The 13,234-nt window shown below is 34.8% G+C and overlaps 1 protein-coding gene across 1 annotated transcript; it reads left to right on the plus strand.

Moving 5' to 3' along the window:
- The first annotated feature begins 525 nt into the window (after positions 1-525).
- LOC107819880 (uncharacterized) lies at positions 526-10,072 on the plus strand. Its single transcript, XM_016646052.2, has 4 exons — positions 526-720; positions 1,538-2,567; positions 8,713-8,829; positions 8,962-10,072. Exons 2-4 carry the CDS (start codon positions 1,545-1,547, stop codon positions 9,817-9,819), a joined length of 1,998 nt encoding a protein of 665 aa, XP_016501538.2. The 5' UTR covers positions 526-720; positions 1,538-1,544; the 3' UTR covers positions 9,820-10,072.
- The last annotated feature ends 3,162 nt before the right edge of the window (positions 10,073-13,234 follow it).

Consider the following 13,234-nt stretch of genomic DNA (forward strand, 5'->3'; position numbering starts at 1 on the left):
TCAATCGTAAGGGAACTCTTTTACTGTCTTGCACCTCATTTGGGCGATAACGGGCGAGACTAGTTCTTTACCCACAATCGTCTAGAGTAAGGAAATCCTTTACTATCTTGCACCTCATTTGGACCGCAATGTTGTGAGACTAGTTTCTTTTACCTACATTTGTCCACGATATGGGACCTTATGCATACTCTATTGTACCAACACGAGATTGAATCCCTTGACCATTTTTCAACACACCTGGTTATTGGTGTAATACGTGCCTAGGTGAGCACATTGCATAAAATTTATGTTATAATAATTCATCAGGTACGACAAGTTTTACGCAAAGTGTCAACTTATAGCAATTCTCCTCCTTTGACTTACGACTCATAATGTGAGCAAAGTATAAAAAATAATATATTCTTAAAATAGTACTAAGTACCCCAGTCATTTTTTTAAAAAGGATCGAATATAAATTTTTCCTTTTTTTTGTGTGTGGTTTTGTCCGTTTCCACTATTAAAATCCTTTAAAAGCTGCAGCCTGCAAGTGCATTGCATCGAAAAAAAAGGATTTCTCAAATTTTCATCTCACAAATCCAACGGCTCAGATTCGATCATCACATTCATCATTGCCCTCTCTACATTTTTACACCATAAATACAGAAACGTAAAGGGGTTTCACTTCAACCCTAGCTGAGAGAGGATATTTGCTTTCTCCGCCCCATCGACGTTAATCTACAGGTGAGTGAATTATCCTTCTGTTTCCGCTAGAGTTAATTAATTCCGCAATTTTTTTCCGATTTTACGTCTTTGATCTTTAATATTAGGGTTTTTTTGGTTTAATTTTTTTTAAAGATAAGTTCGATGAGAACGAGATTGATGAATTACACGCTTTTCACCCTTTCCCCTCCTCAACAGTAACAGCTACTAAGCCTCAATTCGACGCTAGTTAGTGTGTTTATGAATCTCACTATAATTTATAATAAAGAAAAAAAATTCATCAACTTTTTCTAAATTGAGCTTTTGTTTCTCGGATCTCGCAGTTTTTTTCTTCAACAACAACAACTATTAAGCGTCAATTATAATCTAGTTAGGGCTGTACGAATCTCACTATTGTTTATCATAAATCGACTTATAAAAAAGTAATTCAGCAACTTTATAGATGTATTTGTGGATAAATCGAGCTTTTGTTAAGGCGACCTCGCAGTGCTCTTTTTATTATTATCATTTTTATGATTCTTTTAGGCAGACTCCAACTAGTATCGGAGTGACATGTAGATGTTGATGTAACTTGCAGTTGTTTGCTCATTTGTATATATTAGGGGTAGGGGCAGGGTCCAACTAAAACTGCTTTACTTCGCCGTTTGGGAGGTTTTTTTTGGGTAAATTTTCTGAACTTTAGAGTTTAAATTCCTTATTTTTTTTTTGCATCTGATTTGAATTTTTTATGGATAAAGAAAGCGGGTAATTCTTCAATAGGTTCAACTAATATAAATGGGTGTGACTAGCTGCTTCTCATTTGCGTTTTTTTAACACCCTTTGATCCGGAGATACATAGGTTCGTGATGGTGCGTGCAAAAGGCAAGGCCAATGCTTCAACTAAACGATCAGTGTCCAAAGAAGATGCTGCAGTTGCTTCTGAAGCTGCTACGACACTTGACTCCAGTGAGGTGGAAAACCACATAGAAACTGGAGGCTCGGTTGAGATTTCAGTGGAAACGGCTGTAACTGAAGAAACAATGATCACTCTTGTAGAAGAAGAAGAAGAAAATGACGGAGCTGAAACTGTAACTTTAGAGGGGGAACATGCTATGGAGGAAGATGAAGATAATAAAGAAAATGAGGTTTTTGGAGGAGGAGATGAAAAATGTGGTTCTGATAAGGAAGAAGAAGAAGATGCTATTTGTAATGATGAAGGTAATAAGCAAGAAAATACCATAGAACAGGAAGATGGTGAACAGAACATAGATGATAAGCAAGTAGGAGATGCTGCTGGTGTAGACAAAGATAACCAGGAAGATGACATGCAAAAACAAGAAGATGAAACAAATGCAAATGAAAAGAATAAGGAGAAAATAGAAGGAAGTTTGAAGCAAAAAGCTAAAAAAATGAAGAGAAGGAATAATAGGAAGAGAAAGGCAAATGGAAGCCCCCAAGAGAAAGGTGAAAATAAGCAAGTTATGAAGAAAGTAGCCTCTAACGGTAAGGTTGAGAAGGACTTGGGAAAATTGGAGTCAAATGATGATGAGCAAAGCTCTAAGAAAGTTGCCTTCGGAGGTAAGTCTAGAGTGGCCCCTCAAGGCAAAGACGAGCCCGAGTCGTCACAAAAGAAGTCGTCCTCAAAGAAGAAGGCTAAGGGCATGGGTATGATCTTCATGTGCAACTCCGAGACAAAGAAGGATTGTTATCGTTATAAGGTTCTAGGGTTGCCGGCAAGCAAGAAAGGGACGGTGGAAAAAATTTATAAAGGGATGAGGCTTTTCCTTTACGATGTTGATTTGAAGTTGATGTATGGGATCTACAAAGCTGCAGAATGTGGTGGCTATAACATTGCACCCAAGGCTTTCAAGTCTCAATTTCCTTCTCAGGTTAGCTAGTTGTGCTATCAATGCCTTCTAACCTTTAATTGCTTCTCTTCGTAGTTTTTTTGGCTATGAAGAATATTTCTAGTTGAGGACGTAAGAGAGAAGTACCATTTAGAGGATAGCATATAGTTTTGTTAAATGCATGTTTAAGCACATTTAAGCTTGAAGTTTTAAGTAAGGTGTTTGTAGGGTGTTCATTCGTCGGGACGGTTCAATTTTACCAAATGTTGGTTTGGCCTTTTGATTTTTGGGTTTCTAGAAACAAAATAGAATCGAAATAAATTTTGTTTGGTTCGAGTTTTTTCCATCAATTTGGGCTTGAAAGGGCTGAAAAACTAATATAATTTTATAATTAATTTATTGTATGTGTAAATTCAAATAATCATATTCTTTTAAAATAATGTAATAATAGAATTTAATTGATTTATATAAACATATATAATGCAAGTAGTTATATATATATATATATATATTATATATAATTATCTAATTAAATTATTATAAATATTATATTTTCTCAAAAATTATTACTCACTTCGTCCCAATTATTTTATGTTTGACTGGGTATGGTGTTTAAGAAAGAATTTTGAATCTCGTGGTCTAAAACAAGTCCTAGATACTTTTGTGGTTATAAATTATCTCAGTAATAGTAAAATGAGAAGTTTAAAGTAAAACTATTTTTACATATATAAATATGTCATACTTTTTGAGACAAATGAGAAACAAATATGCATCACATAAATTGGTATTGAGTGCGTATATGATATAGATATTATGTATTAATTCGTTATTTGCTTTGTTAGGTTATATTTGTAGAAAATAAAAGGCCGAACCAAAGAGCCAAATTTTAAAGTCAACCAAAGATTGAGAAGTTTTATTTGGCTTTTATCGAAGTATGAAAGCTCATGGTTTTAAGCTTGAATTGGTGTGACTAGGGTTGGGTGCTTCACTTTTGTAAGGGGCCACTTTAATGTAGGTGTCAAGGAGCTCCCTTGTAAAAAGGGTAGGACTAAACAATAAATAGACCTACTCTAGGACTTTGGTCTAGTGGTAAGAACGTAGCTTTTGATGTGTGGGTTAGGCACACATCATAGGTTCGAACCCGAGTTCAGACAAAACCTGATATTTAAGTGGAGAAGAATAGAGGGGTGGGCCGATCATCTGTCGAGATTAGAATCACGCGCCATTAGCCCTTGAGATTTTCTCGATTATAAAAGAGTGTTTGAGTTGACAAAGATGTATCAATTGCTAGGTAACCTATGAAGGAGTGTGTTAGCGTCGAGGAATGTGAACTAGAAACTTAGTATAAGAGATCTAAATTAGAAGCTTAAAATTGTGGCTTTTCATTTGGCATGGTCTAGTGGTTAAGGAATTGGATTGAGAACCATGAGGTTTTAGGTTTAAATCCCAACAAAGGGAAGAAATTAGGTGATTTTTTCCCATCTGTCCAAGCCTTAGTGGACAGAGTTATTTGGTACCTGTGCTAGTGGGATGTAGTAGTACTTCATGGAATTAGTTGATGTACGCGCAAGCTTGTTCAGACACCACAATTATCCAAAACAAAGTTGCTGCTTTTCATTTGAATTATGAATTTAAAATGGGTTTTCAATGTGATCGGTATTGTTTTGTCATATATATTGTGTTGCAAAGGGGCTTGGTTAGGGCACACTTGGCTTGTAGCGTTGGCATTTGGGAAGCTCAAGTCGTGTACTTTGCCTTACTTAAGTGACGTATTAGTGGAGGCACCATGACGTTAAGGCGTGCATGTTATTCGTATTGGATTTTTCTTTAACCGGATATTAATAAATAATAATTTTAGCTAAAAAAGTTGTATACAACTCCTTTGAAACTTCATATGATATTGCTACTATTTGGGGAGTCAAACTACTTTTTCTTTAATTACTAGTTTAAACCTTTTTGTTTATTGATAACTACTATTGAAGACTAGTTGAAAAGTTACGTTGCACCTTTATATCTAGAGCAAAGATTTATAATGGTATTAAAACCTGATTGACATAGTTTTCCTTAATTATAGTTACACATCTTTTAATCCATATAATTTTTCTAATGTTTATTTATTTTTGTTGCATTATTATACATTATTTTATTTTTTCATTTGCTCCTTCAGATTTTTGGTATTTGAAAATGCTTTGATTTTAAGCTTTCTATATTATGCTTAGACATAATGACACGTTTTAAGACCACACTAAAGAAGATAGTAATATAAGCTATATTTAAAGCTAAATTCTATACGTAAAGACTTAAAGTAGAAAATCGAAAGAAAAAGTAGGGAATAGAAAAAATAGAAGAAAGACGAAAACAAATAGCCCGCTGCCTGACTGTCCCCTAATTGACCCACTATAAAGGTTAGGGGTTGTGGAGTGCCCGGGCTGTCCATTCTAAAATTTTAGCCTGTCTAGGACCGACCCACTTGCCTTGTATAATATAGGACCAAGACCACCGCACTTGCAAAGTATAGTTCTGGGCGTACATGTGTGCTGATCACTGATTATGGACGTGGCTGATTTCGAGAACAATCTTTCAGGTGACCATCATTTATACTAGTAAATTCTTGTAAGTTGTAACTTGATATTTCGCTCTACTGAGGTGTGTAGACTGTAGACAACCAGGAAAAAAGAAAAAATATCAGAGAAGATCTTTAGAAATTAGGAAGTTACCCATTAAAAAAATGAAAAAAAAAATACTTTCTTGTCCTTTGAGGGTAAGGAGTTTCCATTATTAGGTGCTATTCAGTTTTCCTGTTATGGTTTAAATGATTGACTTTGTATTTGGGAGCACATTCATTACGTCATTCAAATTGCTTTTAAATGTCCTAAGAATAATTAAATCCATTGAATTGGCTGCTGAATGAAACATCCAGGTAAAGTTTTTCCTCATTTAATTTGGAGATATGAATGGGAAACAAGTCAGCCCCCATCCAAAGAAAAGAAAAATAAATAGAAGATGGATATTCCTGTAAGATTGTTGGTAGCAGGTAAAATTCTTTATAGATTTTGTATTATCCAAAATAAATTGGAGAATACAATGCCCGGAGCATTACAACTTTTACTCCTTATATTTGAAATTGTTTTGTCAATAGTGTTCCTTAGAGGTAAAGCGTATGTCATAATGGGCATAGCCAAGAAAGGATAGGTGAGAAGTTGAATTTGATCGGTTTAAAAGTCTGTAGTTTTTCCATTTGAGAATCAAGTCGAATTTGTCCATTTAGGATGTGGTATAATTTAGACAATGTCATGGTCATTAGTGTCGTTCAATGGGTGTAAAAGTACTTGATATCTGGTAATCGGTGAGCGCTTGAGCATGTCAGAATTGTTTTAGTGATGGTTACGAGTATTAAATGGTGAAAATGGTTGTGATGAAACTACTCATATTAGAATAAGGTTACTGGTTTGTTACCCTTTCTCAAAAAAAGAATAGGGTTACTGCCTTACTTGTGAAAAATGATTTAGTCTCGTCATTTTCTCCTTGTTCGGAGTATAATACGTTTGTTTGAGGCAAACAAACCCTAGAAAACAATAAATAAGTTCATCAAGAAAAAACCCTTTATTCCTTTGAGGAAGTGGGCAAGAGTTAGTTTGGTTCTAGTGCAGGCAAACAAACCCTAGAAAACAATAAATAAGTTCATCAAGAAAAAACCCTTTATTCCTTTGAGGAAGTGGGCAAGAGTTAGTTTGGTTCTAGTGCCTATAATTTATACCTTAGTAGTAGTACCTAACCTTAGGAGACAAAACCAGTAGGCAATTAAATTCAGGTGGTTCCATCTTTATGTGTATGTACACGCATGTTGGTATAACAGAAAGGCAGAAAAGATAAAGCAGGGGGATGCAGTATCTAATTTTCAAGTCAGGTATTGCTCTTTATGTTCAATTGTGTGTTGGCGCATATAACAACCAAAGCAGTTATCAAGTACTTGTGGTTTAGTCTGATGACCCCAAATAGAGTTCCATCCTTCTATTCCTTTGATAGATATATCTCTGGGTTCTAATTTTATAATCTATTCTTTTGATATATACAGATTGTAAGTTTATTAGTGAAGTATCAAAACTCAAAAAGGCAGCTTCATGTACAATTATAGAATACAAAAGACAATTCAGGAGTAGAATTAAAACTTTTTCTCTGTCACTCCCAATATAACACAATATTTTTAACTTCAAACACATGTTCTTGTTGGAGGGGCTTGATTAGTGACGTTAGGTATTTTAAGTCAATTTTATCCATCTTCATGTACAAAAGCCTTATTAAGCAGTGATGTCTTAAGCTTGCTTGAGAGGCACTTAAACCCTGAAGATAGGTCCAAATGTAGGTAAAATTTATTGCATTTTTTGTTGTATATGATTTGATGTATGTCAAAGGTATTCCTATCATAAATTATTTACTTCTCCAATTGTAGCCTTAATTTCATGCTCCAAACATTGCAACAACGGCTACTACGCCTCATGCTCCAAACACTAGATATAAAAATTCCGCCTTTTAGATGGATTGCATAATGTTTTCCTAATTTGATCCACAAGGTAATGGCATGTTTGGTGCGAAGAAACCTTTGAGGCATGGTTGGTTTGACAATATTGTATTGATTTCCCTTGTATATATTTGTGTCTGTGAGGTCAGGATTTTGCTCCCTTCCTTTTTCCTGTTTCCTTCTGCCAATCATAGAAAATGACAGCACTGTGATACTGATTTTTAAAAAAAATGTTACCTCTATAAGTGCTGACAATGGGATCAGTGTTGTGCGATGCCTTGTAATAATCGTTAAGTATCTACATCAGTAATCTGATGCTCTAGCATGTATACACCTACCACTTGTTCGTACGCTTCGAAATGTTGCGAAGTTACATATAGATCACTTCTCTTCACGTTTTCCATGAGTGGTTGGTTGCTTCAAATTTAATGTTTCCATCAGAATTGGTATTAGAGGATTTCGTCTGATTGTCTATATTTTACCACAAGGATAGTATGGACGTCTTATTTCCTGGGTCTTGGTTATGGGGAAGTTACAACTTGCTATTTTTCTCATGGAACATTCTAAATAAGAATATTGCTTTTTTTTTTTTGGATAGGTGATCCTGCTATTGATTTATGTTTGATATGTGTTGGTATTGTCTACAATTCCTTATCAGTTTTTTAATTCCTTGTAAACCAAATGCAGATGAGGTATTACTGAGCTTTTTGTTGTCTTTTCCTTGTTAGGGATCTAAAATACTAATTTGTGCATTGGATCTTGATTACCTAGGCACATTTAAGGTCTTTGAGCTTAAGGTCTATTGCTTGTAGATCACAGTCTTAACTCTCTAGTGGATGCAAAAGTTATAAATTGTACCAAATTGAACATTTACTCACCATTACATGGTTTTATTTTATGTGTTTCTGAGTGTTTTGGAAGATTTCAAATGAGACTTATATGCCAATGTTATGGTGAATTCTACACTGAAGATGGTTTTTCTTTCTTGGGAACCCTAATACATACCAAAATAAGTTAGTAGTGATTAACATAAGGCAGATCTTCCATTTTCTTTATTCTCGCCTCAATAAAGAAGGCAAATCTTCTGTCTTATCGTCAAATCGATGTTGAGCAATTCATCAGATGAATGTGAGGAGGGTTGGCCAGGTAGAGACATAGGTAGAAAACAATTATTTTAGATTTTAAATCTCATCACAGTCGGAGTGCCTAAAAAAGAGACGTGTGAAGTTATTTTAGCTTTCATTGAATTAAAGCTTGCTGCATAATTCTTTCATTAATGGGCAAACGATAGGATAATTACTGTGACTCCTAGTCTTTCCTATGCCGGTTCTGGCAAGGATTGCTCTATGAGAGTTTTCCTTGAACAATATTTTACCTTGAGTGCCTATCTTTATGTGTGAGGAGTTCCATCACGTTCCTGTGTGCTTGTCTGCCAGAGGTCTGTTTGTGGCTGGTGGCCCTGGGGTTTGGGAGGCCGTGCAACATGAGTTTGTAAATGTATAAACTTACTTCCCTTGGAGGAATTATGTATGTGTATATGTTTGTTCGATGAATTCGTCGATGAATATAGATACTAGAATTCTACTGGTGCTTTTCTTAGTGTGATAAGTGGGAATTTTTTTTTTACTTGAACATTTTGTGTTAATTTTTATTGGAAATTGATTTCAGGTTCGCTTTTCTGTTCTTGAGGATTGCTTGCCACTAGCAGAGGAGACGTTCAGGCAAGCGATTAAGAAGAACTATTTCACAAGGTCAAAGTTTGATTGCCTATTGTCCTCTGAACAGGTACTTGATCCATCTTGTTTGTGCTTAATGGGTATCTCAGGTTAAGCGTTATTTGTAACTGTTGTCAGTCTTCAGTTTTCTTGCGAGTCTCGGCACCTACAATTTGTTTGCATATTTGTTGCTATTTGCTAGGTGAAGGACCTGTGTAAGCTTTTCACTGCTGCGAGCAAAGGTTCCAGGTCCAAAGACACGCGGCTTGGATTTGAGAACCCTGCGATATCCAAGCGAGACAGAGTTAAGAGGCGGGGTCGGGATGGCAGAAGACGGGCTGAACGTGCTCGACGACCTGAGCGGGTTGAAGAACGTGGGTACCGTGAGCGGGTTGAAGAACGTGGGTACCGTGAGCGGGTTGAACGTCCTCATTTTCATGAAAGGGATTTAGTTACATCTCCATTGGTGCCATTAGCCCCGCTTCAACCTTTACCACCACCTGCTCCTGTTCAATCTTATGCATATAGTAGGACTTTGAGAACAGATCCTTATAGACGGGACACAGTGATACAGCATGATGATACTTATAGGCAGAGCCGATTGGTGGAACTTCCTGATGCTTATAGGCGGGACACAGTGCTAGGCAATCCTGATGTTTACAGAAGACAGGCAGTAGTAGAGCCACGTGACACAGTGCTAGGAAATCCTGATGTTTACAGAAGACAGGCAGTAGTAGAACCACGTGATTATTACAGACAGGATGGATTCCCAGAGCGTCGTGAATATCATCAGCCACTGAGTTTGGAAACTAGACTCCGGGATGATATTGGGATCAATGATCCCTACGTGTCATACCGTGAGCGTGTATCATACCGTGATCCTGTGAACTCGGTGCACTCAGAGCCCGAGTATAACCCCCCTCCTGTGGGTTTACGATCAGTATACCGTCATGGTGGTATATCTACAGAGTACAGTACTAGAAGTGTGCTTCCTGAGTACCCTTCATCTGCAGCAAACTCTCTTTACGAGTACCCTCGTCAACCTCAGTATCGATATTAGTTTCCAGTAAAGGTACTATCATCACATGGGGATCTGTTAATTGTTACCATCAGAATTATGCAGACTAAAACTTCGGATTGTAGTTTGAGCTGTATTCCGTGTTATTCCTCAATTCTCTCCCTAAGCAAAGATATGCCTTTGTTCCGTGTTTAGGTTAATTATCATCTTTTTTTGCATTGCAGAATATAGACACCCTTTATGCCAGAGTTCTTTATATACTTTGGTGTTCGCCTATTATTTTGCTACGTAGTAGTATATGAATTCCCTGTATCTGTAGGTGGTTAAGCAGACATTATATTCTTGTCTTTTTTTGGCGTTTGGTTAAAAAACTTGAAAGAGTGTTTGCAAAAGATTCCGTTGATTTTCAGCAAAAACTGAAGAACTGTTTAAATCATTGATATATAGTATCATTGAAAATTCAAAGCAAATGAAAATAAAATGTCGGTCCGCATTGAATGGTATGAACTCAGGAGGTAGACACGCACGTACAGATTTTCAAAGATATATGTTGAAAATAGAAAACAGATATTTTTCTTTCATATACCTGATGGAATATAGGAGGTGTGAAAGCTGGGCACGGACATTAAAACTAAAATCAGTTTGGTTTTATAGGAGGCAGCGTGCGTGATTGTATTTGACTTGGGAGAAATTTGTTACGTGTTTAAGAGATTTGCTATAGGAAAACAACCTTGTAATTAAATCTTTTTATAACAGTTTCGTTTATTCCGATGTTTTTTAACTGTTATAGTGAAATATTGTTATAGAGAACATATATTATAACATAATATAAAAGTTCGTTCCGGGAAAAGTTGACTTTTATAGTGAATGATTATTATATATGAATGTTGTTATAGATATCTGACTTTGATTGTCTTTTTTTTTTCTTCCTTTTTACCAGAAAATAAAACAATTTGAATTTGGATCCATATTTCCTCAAGATTTTATTACATTTACCAAGGGTCCTTTAAATTGAAGCTAGTAGCTAGGTTGCTTTTCCAGCTCACCAAATTGGATATATCACTGTCCTCACTCTTGTGAATAATGAACATAAACAAGTAATGTTAAAGTTGGTTTTACCTGTTATCTATTTATTGACAGTGTAATAAAATTTTATGTTATTAACACAATTTAACCTACAATAAAAGGTTACTTATCTTACGCTACTAATTTCACTTATTAGGATGATTAGTTATAATTATCTTTTAAATGACATGATAACTTAAAAACTTTTACACTATCAATATATATTCAGAATCTATATTCTATTCGAATTAATTACCTTAGGACAAAACTTCATGATCATACAAATATCATGTGTCATTTTGTTGAATGTGCAATTTAGGAGGAACGAATGAGAGGGCATCAACTGAAATGCTAGTTTTTCGAATTGAGAATGTGGCAATCAAGAAAGTCGTGGGCCTCGTAATACCTGTATATGACAGCTCCGTGGGACTTTTTGGGTCATATTATTAAGGGTTCTTGCGTGCTTTTAATTTAGAGGTATCAAAATTGGCCCATAGAAAGGTTGGGCGGGTCATTGATCCTTCTATTTGTTGAACTCAGTCCATCTTGAGTTTGATTTTTAGTCCAAATTGATCCATGAGTAACTTTGCCAAATATCTTTAAAATAATTTTTTTTGTTTGGTATGTTATATATGACCATAATAAAAGGAAAAAATATCTTATTTAGTAATTAAATAATTTAAAAGAAAATAATATATATTAATTAAAGTTTGATAAGAGTTGGACAGGTTGGATTATAACCCAGATTTTAGCCCATCTTAATCTGGTCTATCTTAGCTCATGTAATTTTTGTATTGGTCATTGACCCGCCCATTTATTGAACTCAACCCATTTTGACCTGTCCAAAATCGGTCCAATCCGCTCATTTTTACACCCCTATTTTAATTCATATTATGTGGTTGAATACTATTCCTTTGCGACGCCAAAATTATGATATGTACTTTGGAGGTTAGTTAAGTTGGTAGTTGTGGTAGTTGGGTCCTCAATATGATGAGTATACTTGGGTATACTGTGGGTTTGCTTCAAGAAGAAGAGTTTCAAATAGTCTGGTCCTAAAAGAAAATGGAATGTTGTTTTTTAGAAAGGGAGCATGTGGAAACGTTGAAAAATAGAATGGTATAGCTGTTTCTGTTTATTTAAGGTACCCTAATGGTCCAAATGGGGCAGATTGATGGTAAATACTTGTGCATGTTTATATTGAATTAATAAATTGAATATATTTATTTTGTTATACATATTTATCACTTAGGCCATTTTCAACCCTTGCCTCCATTTTCTCCTCCAAAATGCAGTAACGTTACTCTAACCATAAAGAATATTCCATTTTATATTCTTCTCTTTCTTCAATATTATATTATTATTTTTATTTAAATTTTATTTTCTTATTTCTATTAAAGAAATTTTATCTTTTTTTCCTTTTTACATATTCATCACATATCATTTAATATAAAATTATTTTATACCATAAAATTTTCAATAATATAATTTGTAAGCAAATATTATAGATTATATATATATTAACGGATAATTCAAATTACATGTAAAAGTCTAATGAGATACATTGCTCCCTATTTTTATGTGAGTGTGGCCTCTTTTAATAAGTTTACATTTTTTCAATTAAATTAAAATTTCATCTTTTTGTATTTAACTTGTATCTCTCTAATTAACCTTAGTAACAAGAGTGAGTTGCTCTAGTGGTGAGCACCCTCCACTTCCAACCAAGAGGTTGTGAGTTCGAGTCACCCCAAGAGCAAGGTGGAGAGTTCTTGGAGGGAGGGAGCCGAGGGTCTATCGGAAACAGCCTCTCTACCCCAGGGTAGGGGTAAGGTCTGCGTACACACTACCCTTTTCAATTTTCATGTATTTCCAATTTTAATGTATTTTTAATTTTCACTTTTCAATTTTAGCAACATCTAATATTTTATATTCGCACCTTTCAATTTTAGCAACATCTAATATTTTATATTTGCACCATTCATTTTTTGAGATGATTATATATTTTTTGTACAATTATAACTTATAATAAAATTAACTTATAATTTTACGTAAAAGTAATAAATGCACGAAAATTAATTTATCAAAATTATATACCAAAGTTAAGATGTAAAATTAATATTATAAAGATATTACATAAACATAATTAGGTATATATAAAGAGATAAATTAAAAGAGTTAAATAATAAAAATAATAATAAAATAAGGATGAATAGTAACGGAGGAGATGAATAGTGTCACTCCATATTTGAGGTAACAGTATTCATCCTCTATTTTGGGGCGAAAATAGGGGGAGCATTGGAGCCTCATTATGACAAAAAATACCCCCATTATAGAAAAATGGGAGAGGGTTGAAGATGCCCTTAGTTATGGTTAAGTGCAATGTATTCTTACTTTA

Source organism: Nicotiana tabacum, chromosome 17 (genome assembly GCF_000715075.1).
Source record: "Nicotiana tabacum cultivar K326 chromosome 17, ASM71507v2, whole genome shotgun sequence".
Taxonomy (NCBI): Eukaryota; Viridiplantae; Streptophyta; class Magnoliopsida; order Solanales; family Solanaceae; genus Nicotiana; species Nicotiana tabacum.

Bases quoted from the DNA above. Each gene is read 5' to 3' on its own strand.
- LOC107819880 (XM_016646052.2), top strand. From the start codon at position 1,545: ATGGTGCGTGCAAAAGGCAAGGCCAATGCTTCAACTAAACGATCAGTG. The intron at 2,568-8,712 runs GTTAGCTAGTTG...AATTGATTTCAG, and splicing joins AGTCTCAATTTCCTTCTCAG to GTTCGCTTTTCTGTTCTTGA. The intron at 8,830-8,961 runs GTACTTGATCCA...GCTATTTGCTAG, and splicing joins GCCTATTGTCCTCTGAACAG to GTGAAGGACCTGTGTAAGCT.